This window comes from Hemicordylus capensis, chromosome 4 (genome assembly GCF_027244095.1).
Source record: "Hemicordylus capensis ecotype Gifberg chromosome 4, rHemCap1.1.pri, whole genome shotgun sequence".
Lineage (NCBI taxonomy): Eukaryota > Metazoa > Chordata > Lepidosauria > Squamata > Cordylidae > Hemicordylus > Hemicordylus capensis.
Genome location: NC_069660.1, coordinates 299625189 through 299649547, shown reverse-complemented (window position 1 = coordinate 299649547; position 24359 = coordinate 299625189). Strand labels below are relative to the sequence as shown.

The window sequence follows — 24359 nt, the reverse complement described above, 5'->3', positions numbered from 1 at the left end:
CTCAGATTCTAGAGTTCCAAAGAGTTCCGCCCAGAGATATAAGTTTTGGGAGGTATAAAAATTTGGTAAATAAATAAAGTGGTATGGCTGCACTCCATTGTTCTATTGTTGTATTTATGAATTTTGCATAAAGCACTGTGCATGGACAATGCACCACTATTCATTTGTGTCATCTTCTAACTCTACCTCATCAATGTGCATGGATAAAACACTGCAAAAAAGCAATTGAGATGTGATGATACAGATAGCATATCAAGATTCTTTTTGTGCAGCATATTGAGAGTTTTGTGTGATGTTTATCAGTGTGCAGGAGAAGTACATGTAAAGCATTGGTAAAGGAGCACACAAATAGAATCTTGATTAATCACAACAAGATTACTTTTTTGGCTGTGTTTTGTCTGTTGGAGATGGACTTCCAGTGCATCAACCTTTTGCACCAACTATCCTAATGACCACTGGGGCATTGGGAGTAGAGGTAATTAGTGAGGGCCTCCTTACCTGTCCCTGCTTTACCTCTGCTCTATGACCCCTGCCTTGACAACTTATGTATTTCCTGTGGGGAGTCAGTCCACCTCCTTTCTTCTTGGAGAGTAGTTGGAGACATCTCTCTCTCTCTCTCTCTCTCTCTCTCTCTCTCTCTCTCTCTCCACCTATCCATTATGTAGCCTTTAGACGGGGCTAGGTCTTTCCTATGCAAAATGTACTTCACCTATAAACCTATTTAGTTTAGATTGTACAACAATCTCCATGCATGTTCTTTGGATAACTGCAGCAACAACTACTCTGTAAATGGAGTGGGCAGCTTCCTTTGTTGGTGCTTTGAAAAATTAATTACAGACTAGCTGGCTTGGGCGCAGATCATCTGCGCCTCCAGTTCTCTCTTTTTTCTCCCCCCTCCTTCCACCCCTCATTCTTGGCCCTCCCCTTCCCTCTTGACTCCCCCCCCATTCTCAGCACTCCCCCCTCATCTCCCCTCCCCTCTCCTCCTCAGCTCTTCCCCCCTTGTTCTCGGCCCATTTTGGGGCTCTATGCACAGGCGCAGAGAGGCCCAAAATGGGCCAAGTACAGCCTAACCAGTCATTTGGGCGGCAGGTGGGCCCAAAGAAGGAGGTTTCACTACCCTCTCCCATGCCTGCTTGGCTGTCCTCGCAATTAGGCTGGTGGGAGGCCATGTACACTCTCCCGCTGGCTCGCAGTGGAGGCCGCAGGTTGGAGGTGGTGTGCGCTTCCACCGGACCTCCCTCCCGCCTGGCCGCCACTTATTCTCCTCCCGTTTGCCGTTTCTTTTCTCTTCAGCCGGCCACCTGGCCAGCCACAGCCCGCCACTTCCTCTCTCCCCTGCCACCCGCCCACCCACTCACCTTTTTTTCTGGTCGTCCACCACTTTCTCCGCCCCTACCAATAACTACTTTCTCTCCCCCCCGGCCGCAACTTTCTCTCCCGCTCCACCCACCTGCTCGCCTGCCTGTTCATCTTTTATTCCCCACCGCTGCTGTCATTTCCCTCTCCCACTCCTGGCAGCTCGCTCATGGACTCTCGCAAGAGCTGCCACGCACGAGAGAATTATATATATAGATTCCAACATTGTCAACACACATAATGTGCATTGGTGTGGGGAATTACCAAGGAACTGAAGGAACTGAATGTCAAACTACACAGGCTCCATTGTTTATGTTAATTTTAGAAAAATCCACCTAGCTAAGCCAAAATTCAGGAAAAGTGAAATGCAGGACAGAAAGAATCAAAGAAACAAATCAGACACATAAGCATAGTTCTTGATCGAATTCCACCATACTTCCTGGTAATCTGTAAACGGTTTGCCAAACAACACGTGACATTTAAAGCATTCGCCCTGAAGGGCTTTGTTTTTCTCAATAGTCAATAGCAGATGGATCAAAGTCCCCATAGATTGGGACCAGTGAGGAATGAGTTTTGTTCTGGGCAGCAGCATCAAGGCAGTATGTGTGCATGTGCATTCAAAGTGGGGCCTTCCTGATTCAACCTGAGCAGGATCTAAAATTATCTGAGCGGACATCAAAAACCATGTGAGTGCATGCACACATGCATGCCTTAGAGGGAACATTGATCAGGACCATAGATCGGGCCCCATAGATTGGGAAGAAGGCCCTACAGACCCCTTTTAGTACTGTTCTGCGGCGTCCCCAATCCAGCTGCTACATACTCCAGGAAAAAAAGCTCCTATTGGTGGCTGACATCCTGACCACCAAAGCATGTGCATAAAGAGCACCTCTGAGCACACAATGGGACTGCTCCCATCCATTGCTTTATGCATGCATTTTTGCACAATGGAGCCCAGCAGGCACTTCTCCTGAGCTCCCAAAACTGAGGGCAGCGACATGTTTCTGCTGTGACAGAGAGCTGTGGGGGCACATGAGAGTGCTCCAGGAGAAGCGCCCATGGGCTCCATTGCACAAAACTGTGTGCATGAGGGCACTGACAGAGCCGCAAGGGAAAGCCTGCTGCATGCTCGGAAGTTCCATTTATGTGCACCCTTCGGTAGCCAGGTTGTCCATGGTCTGCCAGTGTCAACTGGAGTCCCCCCCCCACCCTGGAGAAACAGCAGCTGGATCAGGCTCCTGAGGACCACCTCTTTTGGACTGGGACTATGGCAGGGGAAGTCAAAGCCCCCTCGCCCACTGTGGTCTCATTCCATGGGAGTCAATCTGACTGCTATTAATTAAAGAACTAAGCCAGGGGTCACCAACCTGTAGTACTCCAGATGTTGCAACTCCATCATCCCCAGTCAGCATAAACTGTAGCTGGGGATGATGGGAGTTGTAGTATCTGGAGTACTGCAGGTTGGGAACCCCTGAATTTAATCACATTTTAAATATCACCATCTTGCTGAGGCCTACAGACACAAAAGGGACATTCATGATGGAGTGAAGGGACAAGCAGAGAGAGAACGCACAGGGAAGCAGCAGTTGATGACTTCTGGCTACAGCCGTTCAAAAACATTCCCTTAGGGATGGGTGATTGTCCTTGGCTCACTACCAAAGTGCTTGGAGCTTTCAAAAGATTCCAGTTGTAGTCAAATGATTCCGCATGTCAATAGGAGTGTCTGCTGCTGCTTCCTCCGAGCCCCTCCTCCCCAAGGTAAAGGAGCCATTTTTGGAAGGGCAGTATTTAAATCAAATAAATAATGTGTCGTTGACCCTGTGCCAAATTTGGAAGTATTAGAACCACAGATCAGATTTATCTATCATTTCCCAACATAGAAAAACACTACACACATATTCCCAATAATTACCATCATAAATTATTCTCAGATATACATATTTCCTTGAGGATATAAATCAATCTGTCCTCTATGATAACATGGGGACAACTGACCAATCCTACAGGATCATTGCAAAGATGACTGAACAATGAAAAAAGAACTACCTAAATGTTAAATCTACACTGTATAGATAGATACCAGGATTGAACTCTGCCTTCTTCTTCAATTACGCAATTCACTTCTGAAGATATGTGCCTCTTTAAAGAAAGAAAAAAGTGCCCCCCAATTCTGATAAGCAGAATGACAAATGTTATTAGTGCAATCCATAGCCTAAATACTTGCTGGAGCATCCAACATGAATGCCAAATTGCTGGGGCACTAAAGATAAATGCAGTACACCGTCAAATAGGAGGCAATTGCTTTTTGCAGTGACAGGAACCATCCATAATCCTTAGTGGTTCTGACAGCGCTCATGGCAGATTAATATCAGCAACTCTTCTTTGGAGAATGGGCACCATCCACATTGCCAAAAAGCAAAACGTGTCTTGATATATGCTGGTGCCATCCGGTGACTCCCATAGCAACCCATCTGATCTACCAAAATGGAAAATAACTTGGCACACTTACACTTCCAAGAAAAAAAATTGAGTTTTCAGGAGCCTTGGTTCCTTCCTCCCTGAGAAGACTTCTCTACCTGCCAGTAGCAAGCACTAACTCTATTGCATTATTAGAGCCCAGACATCCCAGCAGATGGTCTTTGCAGCAAGTAGCTCAGCGGTGGAGGAAATAAACTTAAACTCCAATTCAGAAGAGCAACAAAAAGCAAAATTATTAGTAAGATTCCACACAAGGCCACATCTGGAATCCATTTTTGAACTGCTGCTTTGCTTGCTCATTTCCTGATATCTATAGTTTGGCAGCTAAACACTGAGCTAAAGTACTTGCCATTGTACAGAATGAGGGACGGGAAGAATCTCAAGTCTCTTTCACCTCAGCTGGAGGGGAAAGGATTAGTTTCACCCCATTCCTTTTCTTTCTGGCTCCCTTTTTGACTATAAAGAAGTGCAAAGCTTCTTCCTCGAAAACCACCACTTCCTTCCACCTTTTACATGTGGCTCTCCAATCATATTCATTTCCTAGCTCCCTTGTCTCACTCACAAGTAAGCCTTACTCTAGCCCAGCGGTTCCCAACCTGGGTTCCTTCAGATGTTGCTGAACTACAACTCCCAGCATCCCCAGCCACAATAAATTGTAGTTGGGGAAGCTGGGAGTTGTAGTTCAGCAACATCTGGAGGAATCCAGGTTGAGAACCACTGCTCTGTCTGAAAGGAATCTAGGCACAGGGCAAGCACTCAAAACAGGGATGCTTAAGCACTCCTTCTCAAGTGACTGAGAGCAAAATTGAGGCTGGCCCGTCCCACCTTAAGCAGGCCCCACGTCTCAGTTCCACTCACACAGTCCCTACCAGTCCCCCTCCCCAAGACAAAAGTGAAATTTAACTTGGGGAAGGAGGAAAGGCTTGGAGGAAGCAGCAGCAGACACGCCTATTCACATGTGGAATCATTTGACTACAACTGGAATCCTTTGAAACTTCCAAGCACTTTGGTAGTGAACCAAGGACAATCACCCATCCCTACGGGAATGTTTTTGAATGGCTGTAGCAGAAAGTCATCCACTGCTGCCTCCCTGTGCTTTCTCTCTCTGCTTGGCCCTCCACTCCATCATGAATGTCACTTTTACGTCTGTGGGTCTCAGTCAGATAGAGGTGCCCCAAACCCCTTACAGCTGCAAATAGAATACTCTATGTATTCTATGAATATTCTCAATATTATTATTTATTTATTTTCACAGTCAGACAGGTGTTGTTGACTGGTTTGTTTTATCCTTCCCAAGGACCTGGGATGGCTGAATTTTATTATCAGTGTTGTTGCTGTTATTATTATAGATATTGTTGCAGAATATAGGCTGTTCCCAGTAAAGCTGCTTTTTGTAATTGGCTGATGGTGATTTCTGTGGCCCCTATGGTGTTGAGGTGGTCTTCAAGTTGTTTTGGAATTGCACCTAGGGTGCCAATTACCACTGGGATTATTTTGGTCTTTTTCTGCCACAGCCTTTCAATTTCAATTTCTAGATCTTTGTATTTGGTGATTTTTCTATTTCTTTTCCTTCTATTCTGCTATCCCCTGATATTGCTATGTCGATTATTTTGACTTGTTTTTCTTTCTTCTCGACTACAGTTATATCTGGTGTATTGTGTGGCAGATGTTTGTCTGTTTGTAGTTGGAGGTCCCATAATATTTTTGCATCTTCATTTTCTACAACTTTCAGTTTTATGGTCCCACCAATTTTTGGCTACAGGTAGCTTGTATTTTTTGCAGATGTTCCAGTGTATCATCCCTGCTACCTTGTCATGCCTTTGTTTGTAGTCAGTCTGTGCGATCTTTTTACGACAGCTGATTAGGTGGTCCACTGTTTCATCTGCTTCTTTACAAAGGCGGCACTTGCTGTTTGTTGTTGATTTTTTGACTTCTGCTCTTATTGCATTTGTTCTTAGTGCCTGTTCTTGTGCAGCCAGTATTAAACCCTCTGTATCTTTCTTCAAGTTGCCCTTCTTAAGCCATTGCCAGGTCTTGGTGATGTCTGATTTCCCACTTATATTTTCAAATATTGACCATGCAGTGGCTTCTTTTTCCATTTTTCGGCTCGGTTCTTGACTTGTTCTTTCTTGTAGGCCTGCTTTGTTTCATTGGTGTTGAATAGTTTCTCGTTCTTGATCATTTTAAGTGCATCTTCTTCACTGTCCTTGATATATTCTTCAAGGCCTCTTTTCTCCTCCTCTACTGTTTGATGGACTTGCAGCATTCCTCTTCCACCTGAGCTGCAAGGGAGGTATAGCCTATCTACATCACTGCGGGGGTGCAGAGCATGATTAATGGTCATGATTTTCCTGGTCTTATGATCTAGCGTCTCTAGCTCTGCCTGGGTCCAGTCTATTATTCCTGCAGTGTATCTGATAACAGGTATAGCCCAGGTGTTTATGGCTTGTATGGTGTTCCCGCCATTGAGTTTGGACTTTAGGATTTTTCTAACTCTCCTGATGTATTCACTTCCAATTTTTCTTTTAACTTCAGTGTGTGCAATGTTATCAGTCTGGAGAATGCCCAAGTATTTGTAATAGTAATAGCAATAGCAATAGCAATAGCAATAGCACTTACATTTATATACCGCTCTATAGCCGGAGCTCTCTAAGCGGTTTACAATGATTTAGCATATTGTCCCCAACATTATGAGTAATGTTCTTTCTCTTCCAGGTTCTTGATGTTGCTTCCATTGAGCAGTTCTATTCCTTTTGTTTTTGTTATTTTTCCTCTGTTCATTATTAATGCAGCACATTTGTCTAGTCCAAACCCCATTGCTATATCGCTACTGAATATACAGAGAGTGTTTAGCAGTGATTCGATTTCTGACTGGGACGTTCCATACAACTTCAGATCGTCCATGTACAGCAGATGGTTTATTTTACTTGATGTTTTAGATGTTTGGTATCCGAGGCCTGGTTTGTTTAGTATTTGTGAAAATGGGGTCATGGCAATTACAAACAACAGAGAGGATAGTGAGTCCCCTTGGAAAATACCTCTGCTAATGCTAACCTGTCCAAGTGTCTCACCACATTGATTGTTAACTGTGCACTCCACATGCTCATTGCTTTTTTAAAATAAATATCTGAATGTTTTTGCTGACACCAGTTGTTTCTAAACATTTTAGTATCCATGTGTGAGGCAATGAGTCAAAGGCTTTCTTGTAGTCAATCCATGCAACACTTAGATTTATTTTTCTTCTCTTACAATTTTCTAAATTCATTTTGTCAATCAGCAGCTGGTCTTTTGTGCCTCTGGTGTTCGGGCAATTTCCTTTCTGTTCAACTGGAAGCTGTTTGTTAGTTAATAAGTGTTGCATCACTTCATCTGCTATTATTCCAGTTAATAATTTGAACATGTTTGGCAGGCAGGTTATCGGTCTATAATTACTTGGAACTGCACCTTTTGCTGGGTCTTTCATGATGAGATGAGTTTTCCCAGTTGTTAGCCATTGTTCATTGTTCAATATCACCTCCTTGCAAAATGTGATTGAACTGTTTTGATAGTTTTTTATGAAGGCTTGTTAGGTGTTTAAGCCAAAAGCCATGCAGTTCATCGTCGCCTGGTGCAGTCCAATTTTTCATTTTCTTTGCTCTTTCACTTATTAATTCTGGTGTTATTATTAGATCTTGCATTTGTTGGTTACATTTTTTGACTTCTTTCACCCAGCCTGCTTTTTTAATTATAATCTATTGGATTGTCCTATAATTTCCCCCAGAATTGCACTGTTTTTTCTTTATTTGGTGTTTCGATTATTATTATTATTTATTTACACAGTCAGACAGGTGTTATTGACTCATTTGTTTTACCCAGACATCGAGTCCTTCCCAAGGACCTGGGATGGTTGAATTTTATTGTCAATGTTGTTGCTGTTGTTATAGATATTGTCGCAGAATATAGGCTGTTCCCAGTAAAGTTGCTTTTTGTAATTGGCTGATGTAGATCTGTTCACATTTTGCATCACATCTGTGTTCCCAGATGAAAGATAACTCAGGGAAAGAGTGCTTTCCCTGAGCACATCAGCACCACATTGCGAACATCTGCCAGGGAATCTCATCCTAGTCAGTTCAGTATCTCCACTGTGTGCACACCTGGATCTCCTTTCCTGGTTCTAAAGTCATAAGGTCCTGTTATGGAGTGAGCATTGGAGAGCTTTTTGCAGCTGTTTCATGTCCTAATGCTAAAGGCACATCATAAGCACCAACTGGAAGAGCAAGAAGAGGATAAAACAGATACCTTATCTCTGCAGGCTGCATTATTTGTGCTAGCACTGTAGTTGACATCATCTGTGGGGTGGACTGAATAAGTGGGGAGGAGTAAAATACCAACATAGGGTGAAAAGAGAGAGAGAGAGAGAGAGAGAGAGAGAGAGAGAGAGAGAGAGAGAGAGAGTGCGTGTACACACAAGATAGTCAAATGCTCATGTTAACTAGGTTAGAACCCCACATTCACCTCTATCCCTAAGAAATCTAGGTTTCCTCCCCCACTCAACTTCAGGTTAGGATACCAGATTCCATGTAGAAGACAACTCCTGTGACATACATTCTAAGTATGACTGAAGTGGTTTTTTTAACAGTCTTTTTTTTAGTGCAGAGAACTTGCAAATATATATGAAGACCCTCCTGAATCAGATCAAAGGTCCAGCATCCTGTTCCCACATAGTGGCCAACCAGATGCTTTCAGGAAGCCCATAAACTGGGCTTGAAGCTAACAACCCTCTCTTATTGTTACTCTCCAGAATTTGGTATTCAGGGAAATACATCCCCTGAATATGGATGTTTGCTTGTTTGCCTATTTATTCAATTGAACATATTTATATATCACCCTATATAAAATCTCAGTGTGGTTTACAATCTAAACATATAGCCTTGTTCCATATAACCTTGGGTCCCCAGTGGTGGTTGGACTATACCTCCCATTACACCCGAATGCCACTGTGGCTAAGAGCCACATCATGACTAATAGCCACTAATAGACCCTTCTCTGAATTCTTCTAATCCCCTAAAGCTGTCTAAGCTAGTGGCCATCACCACATCCTGTAGCAGTGAAATTCCGTTCCTTGGAATGTATGAAGAACCTACTGGATTAGACCAAAAGTGCATCCAGTCCAGCATCCTGCTTCCTACAGGGGAAGATGCCCCTATAGGAACCAAATGCCCCTTGGAAGCCCACAAGTGGGGCATGAAGCCCACAGTCCTCTGCTGCTGTTGCTGACCAGCAACTGGTATTCAGGGGCAGGCTGCCTCTGGACAAGGGAAGTTCCTTACAGACCACATGAGTGACTAACATTGATAGCCCTATCTTCTATGAGTTTGTCCAATCTATGTATTAAAGCCATCTAAGACAGTGGCTGTCAGCACATCTTCTAGCATCTTGTTCATGTCACATTCACCACACTTGGAAGGGCTGTCTTCATCTTTTCCCCAGTTGTGCAACGGAAGGCAGAATCACAACAGGTGACCTCTTCTCCCACAGCATCTCTAAGAAAACAAAAAACTCAGACATTCCTGCAACACAGGCACCCTGCATACACTGAATCTGGAAACAATGCCAAGTATGTCATCTTAGCCTTTTGACCCTCCTTGAGCTGGGCAAAGCAATTAAAAATAGAACACCCTATACATTCATACCCTGATCCACAGTGGCTACCTATGAGTCATCCGGGATAGCCGCAAACACATCTGGTGCCTTCCCTGAATCAGCCTTACCTCTTTTTCTCCTCAGGCTCACACTCCCACTCGCTACTGTGCGGTGAGCTTGGTGTGCATAGTTCCTTGCCATACCTCCAATTTGCAGAAATGTCTGTAACTTCATTATTTAGGAATTGGTGTTTGTGAATCCAGAATTTTATGCAACTTGTTTACGGAACCTGTGGCTGGCCAGCTGTTTACCATGTGTACCACAGCAGTGGAAAATGTCTGCTTTGATGTTCATGGAAGTGAATGAATCAAAGTTAAAGCAAATTCAAATCAAGTCAGCATTACCTGGAGCAAAGGGCGGGGGGGCATTTCTGCTAGATGTGAGCAACAGTAATCTTCCAAGGAAATGAATATTCAGGTGTGATTTGAGGTCTTCTGAAGGTCTTCTGGCAGAGGATGGATAATAATCGCTTGGGGATGCTCTGTCTCTGGATTTCCTACATCAAGCAGGGGACTGGACTAGATGGCCTTCAAGACTCCTCCAGATCTATGACCTATTTATTTATTTAACAAATTTATATACCACCCTATGGAAAATCTCAGGACGGTTTACAATTTAATAAAGAAATGCATCACCAGGAAGTTATTCGCACATGGCTTCATGCTTTGGGGTAAATGTTGAGTGAAGCCACTTCGAATTACACTCGAGGCATTGAGGGAAGCAGCCCCTCCCCTCTGCTCTCGGATTTTGTTTTGAAACAAGTTCACATGGCATGCTCCGTGTTTTCCTTCTAGCCAATGGCAGGGGAGAGAGTGAGAGCTTCCTTAAGAGCGATATCTGAATTTCTAAAGAGAATATCCCTCTTAAAATGCTAATGATTCTATGTCAGTGCCTCTCCCTATTTGCTCCGGTGTTTTCAGAAAAAGTAGCTTAAAACCAGAATTTTAAAAATCTGGAAATACGTCAAGATAAGCTAGAAATCACATCACAAAGCCTGATTTGTGTGTGGAGTGGGTCAAAGAATCTCGAAGAGACTTCGGGGTAAGTTTGGCTGGTGTGAACGTACACACTCTCCTCTGAAGTAGATTCGGGGTAGAAGCCCTGTGTGTAAAGCCTCCAGGCTTATAAACTCAGGAGGTTGCTCATGACAAATAATATCTGCCTCTGGGCAACCAGGAAAGACTCTTCTGTAAATGGAAAGAGAGTATCTTTCTTTTTTCTTTTATCCATTCACTACAAATAACTAGTATAGGTCTGTGTGGTCAGGTGAGCTATTAAAGATGTTTGAGGGCTTGGTAACTTGTGGACAAAGGGAGGAATTACATGCAACATGTAGTTCTAGTATTCTTTCAAGGATTTTTTAAATTTTTATTTTAAGAAAATGCAGCCCCTGAAATTGCAGCTTGAAAGGCAAGGCTTCTGAACACTTTCCCTTGGGTCATTTTCCTACTGAAAATCTTTCCTCAAGCAATCTCCCACTGGGAGAAAATGTACCTGCATATTTTCCTTTGCAGGGATAACAAAGCAACAAAGCGGGGAAATTTTGGCAAGAAAACAACACAAGGGAAAGGTTTAAGAAGCTACTCTCCACACCCCCCTCCAGTATGCCAGTCTCCCCCTTCAAATTGCAGCCTCAGAATTAGATGAGCTCAAAAGAATCACAGAGCTACACATAATATGCTGCTTGACCCATATTTGCAAGGCTGAATACAAATTATGGCCGCATGAATCAACCCTCTCTTTTGTGGATGGCCACCTGAGTCAGCTAAATCAAATTTCTGAGTGGTAGTAAATCTTCAGAGTGGAGATTTTTCTGGGGAAAGCCTGCCTCCATATGCTATGGTTACTACCAGATTCGCTCTGTGGCCTTGTCCCCTACTAACTGAGCAAAGAGGCACCTTTTAAAAGTGGCGATTCTCTTTATTTAGCAGGGGGAGAGCAACTGACCCTATCCAGCCCCAGCATAGCATCCCTCCAATAGCTGTTGTTGCTGGTGTCTATCTTATGTTTCTTTTTTAGATTGTGAGCACTTTGAGGACAGGGAGCCATTTTATTTATTTATATCTATGCAAACCAATTTGGGAACTTTTGTTGAAAAGCTGTATATAAATATTCATTGTATATAAATATTAGTCATATTCGTATTGAGCAAATAAGGATGAAGACAGGTAGTACCCTAAAAGCAAACACTGGCAGTTATCTTCACTGACAGCATCAACTGGGTTTTGTAATGTGTTACAACCATACAACCAAGATGGAAACTGGATAAGTAAGTTGCTTCCCATGCCAAACAGATTGGAAGAGGTCGGTCTACATACCCATATCAAAGAAAGGAGACTTAACAGATTGCGCAAACCATCGCACAATATCCTTAATTTAACATGCTAGCAAAATAATGATCAGGATCATCCAATGCAGATTAGAGCCCTACGTGGAAAGGGAAATGCCGGCTGTTCAAGCTGGTTTCAGAAAAGGCCGAGGAACAAGAGACATCATTGTTGATGCACGCTGGATAATTGAGAAAGCCAAACAGAAAGAAGTCAAGATGTGCTTTATTGACTACAGAAAAAACTTTGATTGTGTCAACCATGTCAAGTTGTGGAATACCCTTAGGAAAATGGGTGTCCCAGAACACTTCATTGTTCTCATGAGAAACCTATACACAAAACAGGAAGCCACAGTCCAGACGGAACATGGTGAAACAGACTGGTTCCAAATTGGCAAAAGAGTAAGAAGGCTGTATACATTCTTCTTATTTATTCAACTAATATGCTGAACATATACTGAGAGATAGGGGTGTGCACGGAACTGGTCCGGCACTGGGGTGGGGGGTTCCAATTTAAAAAGGGGGGGCTTTACTCACCCCTTCCAGTTAAAAAGCGTATTTCTTGTAGTAATTGGGCGGCAGGGTGCCGCCCGCTTCAATCTCCGAGTCTGGCCGCGGGCTCCTCCTTGGTAGGCATAATCGGGCGGCAGGATCGCTCCAAGTCCCTGCCGCCCGCCCTCTTCATACTAAGCAAGCCCCCCCCCCCGTCGGCTGGCGGCCGCCCCCTGTGCATATTAGGGGGTTCCCCCCTCCCCTCCGCCCCCTTCTTGCCAAATATCCCCCCCCTCCATTACAGGAGGACGGCAGGAGAACTCCCTGCCGTCCCCCTTCTCCTTTGCCGGCTGGGCTGCAAATGGTTCCTAGGAAGCCTTTCGCGCGCGTGCGCGAAAGGCTTCCTAGGAGCCATTTGCAGCCCAGCCGGCAGGGCAAGCGGACGGCAGGGAGTTCTCCCGCCGCCCGCTCGCTAAAGTTAACGTTAGCGAGCGGGCGGCGGGAGAACTCCCTGCCGTCCGCTTGCCCTGCCGGCTGGGCTGCAAATGGCTCCTAGGAAGCCTTTCGCGCACGCGCGCGAAAGGCTTCCTAGGAACCATTTGCAGCCCAGCCGGCAAAGGAGAAGGGGGACGGCAGGGAGTTCTCCTGCCGTCCTCCTGTAATGGAGGGGGGGGGATATTTGGCAAGAAGGGGGCGGAGGGGAGGGGGGAACCCCCTATTATGCACAGGGGGCGGCCGCCAGCCGACGGGGGGGGCTTGCTTAGTATGAAGAGGGCGGGCGGCAGGGACTTGGAGCGATCCTGCCGCCCGATTATGCCTACCAAGGAGGAGCCCGCGGCCAGACTCGGAGATTGAAGCGGGCGGCACCCTGCCGCCCAATTACTACAAGAAATACGCTTTTTAACTGGAAGGGGTGAGTAAAGCCCCCCCTGTTTTGAGTGTAACCCCCCACCCGAACCAAAACCACCCCATGACCGGACCGGTCTGGAGGCCTTTAGAATGGCCTCCGAACCGGTCCGTGCACATGACTACTGAGAGAACCTGGATTGGAAGATGAACGTGGTTTTAAAGCTGGAAGAATAAACATCAATAACCTGTGCTACGCTGATGACACCACTCTGATAGCTGAGACTGCAGATGATCTGCAAGCTCTAGTAATGAAAGTCAAGGGGCACAGTGAAAAAAATGGGACTACAACTAAATGTAAAGAAGACTATGCTGATGACAACGGGTATAGCAACCAGCGTCAGAATTGATAATGAAGACATTGAAGTGGTGGATAGCTTCTGCCTCTTAGGATCGACCGTAAACAGCAAAGGATCCAGCAGTCAAGAAATATGCCTCAGACTAACACTTGGCAGGGTTGCAGTGAAGGCCTTGGAAAGGATATTTAGATGCCGTGACATGTCTATACGTACAAAGATCAGAATTGTTCGGACAATGGTTTTTCCCATGACACTCTATGGATGCAAAAGCTGGACTTTGAAGAATCAAATAGAAAAAGCATTGACGATTTTGAACTTTGGTGCTGGAGAAGACTTTTGAGGATATCTTTCCAGCCAGGAAAACAAACAAATGGATCACAGAACAAATCAAACCAGAATTTTCACTTGAGGCACAAATGACCAGGCTCAAACTATCATACTTCAAACATATTATGTGAAGACCCAGCAACCTTGAGAAGTCCATAATGCTGGGAAAGGTTGAAGTAAAGAGAAGAGGTCAACCAGCAGCAAGGTGGATGGACTCGATTATGACAGCAATGAATGCACCACTGAGAGGCCTTAAAGGCCAAGTTGAAGACAGATCATCCTGGAGAGAATCTATCTATGTGGTCACTAAGAGTCAACACCGACTTGACGGCACTTAATCCATCCATCCAATAGGTACCTAACACAGCCAGCTTTTCTCTGGTTCAGGCAAAACAATACTGAAGAACTGTGACACCATTTCCTCGGAGCACACTGTAGGACAGATAATTGTAGGTTTGTCTGGAGAACTGCAACAGCACTATCAAAGTGTCTCCATCACTCTCAAAATATTCCCTCTATCTTTATCCTTATGGTGTCTTAGACACAGTTCTCCATCTGCAAGCTGAAAACTATAGTGGCCTACCTTAGAGAGCTCTGGTGGGGATGAACACAACAGAGAAGTGTGCTGAACATATCAATAAAAAGTCTGACAACTCTGCAAGTTAAGGGCTTTTGTGATGTAGTAGTGGCTAGGAGACTGAGCTGCAAATCAAGACTTCCTTGGTTTGCATCTGTTCTCATGAACTCACTAGGTACAGTTAGGCAAGCCATTTTATCTCAGTCCACAGCTATCATAGGTGGATAATAATTATTTATCGTTTGTTTATTTTTTCATTGTTCAATTTCTATACCACTTTTCATTAAAATAATCCCAATGCGGTTTACAATATAATTAAAACAATACACAATGCACAAAAAGTACAGATATTAAACAGAAATATATCTCTGTTTAAAAGTTTAAATAGTTAATAGTTAACAATTCAAAAGCTTAATTCCTTATCATACATGTGAATACATGTGAATGTTAATACATGTGAAGTGTTTTGTGCACTCCAAAAGCACTATACGGATGCCAAGTATCATCATCATCATCATCCTAAATGATAAAGCTTATGTGCAATTTATATTGGATCAGGAAATTATGCATTACAAAGGTGAACAGCACTCTTCATTTCAGGTCCAGTTTAGAAGCAAAGGACAGGCACCTTGAAGACTTGGCAAGTTATTTTTATGCCTTCACTTCTATGACGGCTGCAAATAACCCACCTCTGATTGTCCTGGAGGTGCGTCGGCTTTGGACTCCCCCTCTTTGCTCAGAAAAGGGGTGGGCAGCAACATAGCAGAGGCAGTAGCTGGCAGACAGTAATTAGTTCCATGTGTCCACCCTGACACACCCTCTTTGCTTCTCCTACCCCCAGGCTGTGGTTAAAAAGCACTGAAAGCAGTTGTATGAAATCATCAACTTCTACAGGTTCCTTTTAAAAAAAAAAAAAATCAGAGAGAAATTGATCGTGGGCAGGGACTGAGTGAATATTCAAAGCTGAGCCAAGGTTTCCTGTTGCACAGGGCTCCAGATATATAAAAAGCAGCTTTTTAATGGGCTGGGGCAGTGTCTGCTAGCTGCAAAGAGACTGGAGCTGTCTCCTTAACTGCCTGACTGCCTTCCCAGATCCCTGAGGTTTTGAGAGCAACCACAATGAACAAGTTCCTGTGCTGCACGCTTGTGGTGAGTCCTTGCCCAGAGACAGATGATTTCTTTGGAACAGAGACGATCAGATTGTTGATAGGACCATTCTCTCTATTCTCCACTTGCTGTGTTTTCCTCTCCCAGCCTTTATTAAGCTTGCTAGGGTTTTTTGTTGGGTTTTTGTGTGTGTGTATTATTTCTGGAAATCTTGATAGGCTTTCTGTAGCAACCTTATGACAAGAAATGAAGCATTCCCAGTTTCGGGAAGGACAGGGATTAGCATGCCACATTTTCAAGGCATATATGGAACATATGGGGCTGTCTCCTGTCTAATCAGGCGATTGGTCTGTCTAGCTTAGTGCTGTCTCCTCTGACTGGCTGCAGCTCTCCAAGGAAGAGGCTCTTTTCCCAGCATCTGAAAACCTCCTTTTAACTGGAGATTGAATCTGGGATCTTCTACTGGCAAAGCAAGTGACCTACTGCTGAGCAGCAGTGCCGCCTAAGTTGCATAATTCTGACCTCCATATGATGTACTAATGCTACGGCAATGTTATCATCTGCTTGATGTTGTCAGGGCTGTGTGGAGAGGAGGGCTAATAAGGTACAGGATGGAACAAATCTGCGGGACTGGATTGAGTTAAATCTGTGGGACTGGAATGGGTTTAGTTTTCTATCTATGTGCATGATATAATTCTTTCTCAAACAGATGCAAATAATTGTGCCAGTGGATCCTCAGGATCTCAGGCAGAGGTTTTCTCCAGCCCTGCTACCTGCAGTCTTTTTAATGGGAGATGAACCTAGAACCTTCTGCTCTTCCCTATACAAATGGCAAGATACCAAATCTTCGTGTATCTCCTATGCTCAAGTGCAGACATTTCTGTGCTCCATGTCCACATGCTCATTGCCACTGAAGAAGGTATTGAAGAGAATAAGATAACTCTTAGCCACATGGATCTTCACTAAGCATTCAACATTCCCTTATATGCACCAGAGTCACTGGATTGCTACAAGCTTGGTTTTTAAATAATTCCTTGCTCTTTTCTCTGTTTCTTTAGTCTGTGTCTGTCTGATTTCTATTGGGAATCTTTGGGGAATAAGGAGCTACTTCTTTCATTCATGTGCTATCCTGGAGATCGGGCAGGTTAAAAATAAATTTTACAAATACATTTTGAAATTGGCAATCCATAACAGGGGGTGTGATTCATATATCTTCATCTTGGTGTAAGGTTTGATGACACCACATTGTTACTTTTCATTACTAGTAATGGGTAGCATCCACATTTGGGATGGGTGACAGTAGTAGAGCATCTGCTGTGCACACAGAAGGTCCCAGGTTCAATCCCTGACATCTCCAGGTAGGGCTGGGAAAGACCCCTGCTTGAAACCTTGAAGAGAGATGGACCAATGGTTTGACTCCATATAAGGCAGATTCGTATGTCCCCTTACCCTGGAACAAGGAGTCTTACTCCAGAGTAAGGAGTCCGTGCTCTGGAGTAAGGAAACTGTAGATGCTACTCATCCAGTATCTTCCATCTTGAAGAAAGAGGGAGAAAGGGCTGGTCCAATTGTTCTGAATACTTCCTTTTGTCTGTCACCTTTGCTCCTTTGGAATATTTGATGGGGCACTCATTTGGTTAATTAGTGATGTTATTCCTATAGAAAATATTGGGACCAATTTTCTGTTCTGTTTTCATTTATGCTATACTGTTGGTCTTTTTGTTTTAATCAACTGGGAAGCTTTCCTGAACAAGCCCCCTTGAAGCATCCATGGCAATGGGGCTCTGCAGGAGAACTTCTCAGTGAATTTTGGCCCATTTTATAACCACCTTCAACAACATAGCCTATTTGAACACAAGATATCCTTTATCTCAACAGCCCAGTTTCCTGGTGAACTGCATACACTGAAAGTTGAACCCATTATTAGCATGATTCTAGAACAGGGCAGGGGAGGCAACCTCGACTCTCCAGCGGTTGTTGAACTACAACACCCATCACTCCCAGCCACAATTTATTGTGGATGGCAGTTGGAGTTCAACAACAGCTGGAGAGCCAAGGTTGCCTATCCCTGTTTTAGAATCCCTAAAGACTGATGGTTCATGTTAATGGAATAAACACATTTAAACATGTGTGTGTGTGTGTGTGTGTGTGTGTGTGTGTGTGTGTGTGTGTGAGAGAGAGAGAGAGAGAGAGAGAGAGAGAGAGAGAGAGAGAGAGAGAGAGAGAGAGAGGTCCAGCCAAAGTTACAAGCATGTGAAGTGCCATTGGCTTCAATGGAAGAATTAAGCATTTGCTTCCGTAATTACAGTGCTCAATTCTGGCTGGATTGTGTCTGTGATTTTTCATGACTATTTGGAACAGTGAGGGGTTCAGTCATCTAGGACCTTCTGTGCAAACCATGACATGAATGGGAGCTCAACCAGGAGCTCTGACACCTTAGGGTCACTGCATGGGGTCGTCACCTTGTGAATCTTTTTTTTTCTATGTTTCTAGCTTCTTCAACATGATGGGCGTTAACATAAGAATTGTCCCTAATTTACTGTCCTTGGACTTAGAAAATTGTTGAGTTTATTTTGTGGTGTTTGCAAAGGAAAGAAAATACTCAAGTAACTAGAAAGATACTTGCCAGAGATAACTGGGTCCAAGAACAGCTTCTCACTCTAGCATTTCATTCTCAGGCACAGTTGCCCAGGCACACAAAGTCATGTGTGATACATCAATTGTAGGGCAAGGTGCATAACTGTAAAAATAGATACGATTCCCTTCAAAATGTACAAACAGTACCGGAAACCTAGCCAGCTCCTGAAAGTGAATCAGGTCTCCCTGTGGTGTCATTTTCCTTGTTTGAAGAGTGGGTGGATTGTTGTGCATGGGATTTCCTCAACTCAGCTGCACCATCCCTTCAGCACACTGTGAAGGAGGCTTTCTGGAGCCACAAGGCAGCCTTAGAAAAATTCCCCCCAAGTATATTAAATTAACAGTATCTGGCACAGATGACAAACTTTTTAAAATGTGAGTTACTGTACTTGGGTTACCGCCCTGAGCCATTTTGGAAGGGATGGTATAAAAATCAAATCAAATCAAATCAATAAATAAAACTGACTGAGTTACTAATATGAGTTACTTATATGGGTCAAGTCTCCACCTTGGATGATGAGAACACTTCTGAGCATGTGCAGTTGTGTTTGCCCCTCATCGTCACAGTTAGCCAACAAACCTCCAAGATTCAGAACAGAGCTTCTGCCTTTAATAACATTAGTTATCGAAGGAAATCTACTGCACATCTAATCAACATAAGCAGGGTTCTTCTTACGTTTTTGTAGATATGGCATATTCAAAGTGTTTGCTTCATGAATGGAAACTGAAGGAGAGGTGTGCTGGCAGAAAGATCTCTTCTTTGAGCTGAAGCTTCTGTCTTAGAAGAACAGAAGCTTCTTCCATTCACAGAGCAAAAACTTTGGATTTCATTAGTCACCAGTTTACGTGGCTTCAAAGAGGGAATAGACACATTCATGGAGGATCCATCTATCAATGGCTATTGGCCATGATGGCTATATGGAATCCTTCGATTCAGAGGCAAGGTGCCTCTGTGGATCAATGGCTGGGGACCAACAGCCCCAAGAACTATTGCCTTTATGTCCTGCTTGTGGAATTCTCAGAAGCATCTGATTGGCCATTGTGGGAAGCAGAGGTGCCATATTTAATGGGTCTTTAGTCTGATCCATCATGGTTTCTGTTCTTAGAAAGCCTGCTAACCAACTGCTTTGGCTTTTGCCCTGGAAATGCCCTACATTTCAACATTTTCTCTGGTGTGCAAGTGAACTGTCACACTGGGGTGGGGGGGACAGACTAGAACAAGGACTAACCAACTTTGGGCCTCCATACACTATAACTAAAGAGGCAACAAGGAAAAAGCTGAAGTGGAAGGTATTTTGCAAAATGTATGATGAATCCCTAGGACCCACAGCAACATCTAGTGGATGAAAAGCTTAAAGGGATTATTAGGTGAATGAGGAATCAGTTACAATCTGCAGGGCAGTATAAATATTTAACTTCTTCATCTACAAAGGAGGTACAACAGAATATTGAGATTTGCAGCTTGATCTTAGGGATGTTTCTATAGCAATAAGTCCTACTATGGGGACTTATTAGTGGGACTTATTTCCAGTTATCACACTCACCACTCCAGGAATTCAGAAGCACTGGTCCCGGAAGGGCAGAAAAATTGGCAGGAGGGAGAGAAAATCTATGCAAACCCTTTTTAGATACTGTTGTCTATTTGAGATGCTTTATCAACACAACCAGGGCACAGGAAGCTGCAGGCATTAGCAAAGATGTATAGCTAGCATACCCTGAGGGCTTTAGCCAACATACCTCTGTGACCCCTCAGGAAATTATCTTCTTCACCACTAACTAACAAATAACTAGAATACAGCTAACTAGAAAAGCAATCAAGTCAGCAAGGAAACTGACGGCTGCTCTTGAGTGCCACCATGTAGGCTGGCCAAGAGCAGTACTGCAGACACAAGTAAGTCAGCTTGCCACATCCAAACTGAGTGGTGCTGAGTCAGCAATCTGTCAGTTGACCCAGCTGGAACCAATGATGCACTACAGTTCTTCACACAGCACTCTTGCTCTTTAAAATATAATAATAAATTGTATTTTACTTACTTGCTGCATTGGTCTGTCAGTGTCTCTTGGCCTCATTTCAGCCAAGAAGCTGGGGGTGGTGTATTTGAGGTTATCCCATTATATCATTGTAACAACACTTTCGCCTGGTATGCACAATACATTCCCTGCCCGTGTGATTAGAAAAGGGACACACTGAGTGCACAGCCACTGTAACATTTTTGGTGGACAATCCTGTCGCTCACCCAGTGCATAGTTTTATCACGTGCAGGGTGTTCATTTATTCAGATGAACAGCCCCCACCTCCACCCCCATGATAAAGGCATACACAGGGATGGCACCAATGTCCGTGGAAGATGTCATGATAGGTTTGCTCTCAGAATGTCCCTGTAGAATCCAGAAGATGGAGTAGTGGCACACAAAGACCAGGCAGTGAAGTAGACTCAGGAATATTAGTAGTATAATGAAATAGATATTATGTACAGAGAGGCAAATGCAGACTGATTTTCAGTGCTCTTGCTGCTGGCTGTTAGTAAGCCCCGCCTCTACTCCAGGACTAAGCCCCATTCACTATTACAAGCAATTAAAGCCCGATTCAAAAGTTGGCCTGGATCAAGGAATGGATTAACCAAAAACACCACAGTCCCCTTTTTAATTGCATTGTCAGGGAATGAATCATCCATACATTCCCCTTTGAGATAAGTAAAGTCAAGAGAAGCTATCTGGCCCAAGGACCAGATGTTGTTGACTACAACTCCCAGAATCCCCAAGCTAAAGCTATTGCAGTGGGAGATTCTGGGAGTTTGTAGTCAACAACGTCTGGGGATCCCTGTTAGAGGGAACACTGCCAAGGACACTTGATAGCTAAACAGAAGTTAGAACCAAGACCTCCCCTGAACGAGTTCAATATGCTGTTCTCTACACCACACTGCTTTTTCTGTCTTAGTGCTCAGGTATAGCTCTCAGTCAAATAGCAGTTTGGCCCTCACCAAGCTGCTTACCTTCATACCACCCCTGCTAACTGAGCAAAGAGGCACCTTTTAAAAGTGGTGATTCTCTTTATTGAGCAGGGGGAGAGCAACTGGCCCTACCCATCCCCAGCACTGCGCATCCCTCCAGTGGCCGTTGCTGGAGTCTCTCTTATGTTTCGTTCTTTTTAGAGTGTAAGCCCTTTGGGGGCAGGAAGCTATTTATTTTATTTTATTTTATTTTATTTTATTTATTTAATATCAATGTGAACCGCTTTGGGAACTTTGGTTGAAAAGCGGTATATAAATATTTGTCATATTTGTATACCAGGGTATCTCAGCCTCCGTTTACTCCTACAGGCTGCTCACTTGTTTTCCACCTATTTTCTTGCTTTGCGATGGTTACTGGAAGGGGACTGGTGAAAGGATGAGCGTGCATGCTTAGATACAGAAGCAAAGAGGTGCAGTGCTAGGGCTCAGTTACCCAAAAGATCACATCAAAACCACACCTGTTTGGAAAGACAGAAGAGCGGCACAAAGGTAATGTACACCTGTGGAGAATGCACTGCTGCTCTCTTCATTCTACAATACCAGAATGTAGAGATTTAACTTGCATCCCATCCAGCCTTTGGCAGTGAGTGATCTTCAAAGGAAAAAATACATATACTGCAGGTGTTTAAACAAGTATTGGAGATTAATAGCCCCCCCCCCCACGTGATAAAAACACACATAGGAAGAGCATTGGGATATCTGTGGAGGACATCCTAATGAGCATGCTCTCAGCGCATCCCCTTCATAATCATAAGTGCCAGGCTCTGTATCATCTGTGCCAGCCCAACATCGTGTGTGTGTGTGTGTTTAAGTTCACATGCAGCTTCACTTTGGCTACTATGCCTCTAATTATTACTCCGTCCTCTCCTTGTATCTTTCTGCCCCTGCTTACGGCAGGTGATCTTTTTGGCAGTGTGGTGTGGCTTTAGGCGCAGGGGTTTACAATCCGGAACTCCACCCTAATTTAAAACAAATAACCAGATTTTACTGTGTTGCTAATACCATAAATGGTTCATTTCTCATAACTGTATACAAATGTATTCTAATCCTGTTTACTATGCCGAAATCTAATAAGCAATGGCAGTCAGGCTTCTTAACAAAAAGAAAAGGCAAGAGAGAAAAGCATCCAGATCTAATGTTCTAACTCAGGGGGTTCCCAACCCTGTGGTACTCCAGATGTTGCTGAACTACAACTCCCATCATTCCCAGCCACAATAAATTGTAGCTGCGGAGGATGGGAATTGTATTTCAGCAACATCTAGAAATTCCACAGGTTGGGAACCGCTGTTCTAACTCATATTGTTTTCCCTATCTTATCTGACTATTTCCTCATCTTTATAGGTCTTCTCTCAGGTAGTCAGGCCTTCCCAGTCTTATCATCCGCTTTGACTTTCTACCTGTCACACCAACTGCCACTAACTGTCACTCTCCCCACTGTATAGATAGATAGATAAGTTTATTTGGTCATTGACCAGCAAATCCCCACTGTACAGTCAACTTTACTCTGCCAGTCCACAGTCCATCACCACAGTCTATCACTGAGTTTGGTAAATTGTGTCGCATGTTTGTTCCACAATATGGCGCTGCCAATTCCTAGTCTGAACCCAAGACCTTATACATATGTAACAAGGCAACCATATTTTTGTGTGGGGTTTTTTACATTTTATATCCCGCTCTTCCTCCAAGGAGCCCAGAGCAGTGTACTACATACTTAAGTTTCTCTTTCACAACAACCCTGTGAAGTAGGTTAGGCTGCGAGAGAAGTGACTGGCCCAGTCACCCAGCAAGTCTCATGGCTGAATGGGGATTTGAACCCGGGTCTCCCTGGTCCTAGTCCAGCACTCTAACCACTACACCACACTGGCTTATGTTCAGCCACTGAGCTGCGACACCCTGTCTGAGGCAAGGTAAGGTGATGACCTCAGGCGGCGCCTGCGTCCTAAGGCGGAAGATGTGGGGAAGCCGCCCACCTTAGGTATCGCCTCACTTGCCTGCTGCCGCCACTCCCCTGCTCACCACCACCACCACCACTCTCTGGGCCCCCTCATCCAGCTGGATAACTTGCTTTCTCTCTCAGGAAAGAGTCAGTGAACTGGCTGCAAGCCAAGAGGAGCCGAGGAAGGCGGGTGAAGGATACAAAAGCATCTGGGGGAAGGAAGTGGACTGGCCCAGCCTTTGACACTGGCATCAGTATGAGAGGTTTGGCTGGCGCCAGAGAAGATGGGGCCAGCTTGAGCTCTGGCGCCACCGGCTACGCTCCCTGGCACCAGAGCCCACGCTGGCGCTGCCCTGAGAAGAGGGTAAACAGTCGCGGAGAGCAAAATTTCGACATTTCCTTCCACATCAAGTTTGCGTGATAAAACTTTGGGTCCTGATTGTATATGGCATTGAAAGTAATAACTATTATAGTGCCTTGAATTGTTTGCAGAAGCTAACTGGCGACTACGGATACTGTAGGATGTCAGAAGTTTTTTCCAGGTATCTTTAACATGCATGCAACAAATGCATGAGTGGCATCCCTGATGTACTGTTCATTGCACCGTCTGAAAAGACCCCCTGTGCGCAGTGTTCCTTCTAACAGGGCTTCCCAGATGTTGTTAACTACTACTCCCAGAATTCCCAGCTCTCATGGCTTTTGCTTGGGGATTCTGGGAATTGTAGTCAACAACATCTAGGAAGCCTTGTTAGAGGGAACGCTGCCTGCGTGTACAGCTGTATGTATGGACAGTTCTTTTTGCATTCAGGAACCCTGGCCATTGGTGTAAATTTTTTTTTAAAAGGAGTAAACAAATGCATGGAGTCTAGTACTGAGTATTAGCTATATCAGCTAAATGGAACCTCCAGATTCAGAAGCAGTATATCTCTGAATAGCAGATGCTGGGGACAAACATCAAGCGTTATTACTTTCAAGGTTTTTAAAACATCAAGGTTATTACTTTCAAGACCTGCTTTTGAGCTCCCACTCTCTGGGCATTGCTGCAAATAGAATGCTGGGCCAGATGGACCTTGGTTTGGAAGCAATTATTATGTTCTTACGTTATGCAGAAAAGCAAACGCTAGAATTTAGAGATTCAACTTTGGATCCCATCCAGACCTTGGCAGTGGTCTTCAAAGGAAAAACTATACAGCTGCATGTGTTTGGAATTCAAAACAGAGGC

The 24359-nt window shown here is 44.2% G+C and overlaps 1 protein-coding gene across 4 annotated transcripts in view; it reads left to right on the top strand.

Moving 5' to 3' along the window:
• Positions 1 to 24359, top strand: part of TNFRSF11B (TNF receptor superfamily member 11b) — a 172954-nt gene that overhangs the window by 130004 nt on the left and 18591 nt on the right. The window contains exon 1 of one of the 4 annotated variants that reach the window (XM_053242719.1): positions 15442 to 15595. The exons of 1 other annotated variant lie outside the window; for it this stretch is intronic. In XM_053242719.1, the coding sequence (XP_053098694.1) occupies positions 15566 to 15595 (30 nt within the window). In that variant the 5' untranslated portion in view covers positions 15442 to 15565. Of the gene's footprint in view, positions 1 to 15441; positions 15596 to 22414; positions 22475 to 22967; positions 23109 to 24359 lie in introns of those variants that run through there. 2 more of the 4 variants (XM_053242718.1, XM_053242721.1) reach the window with 2 other exon arrangements.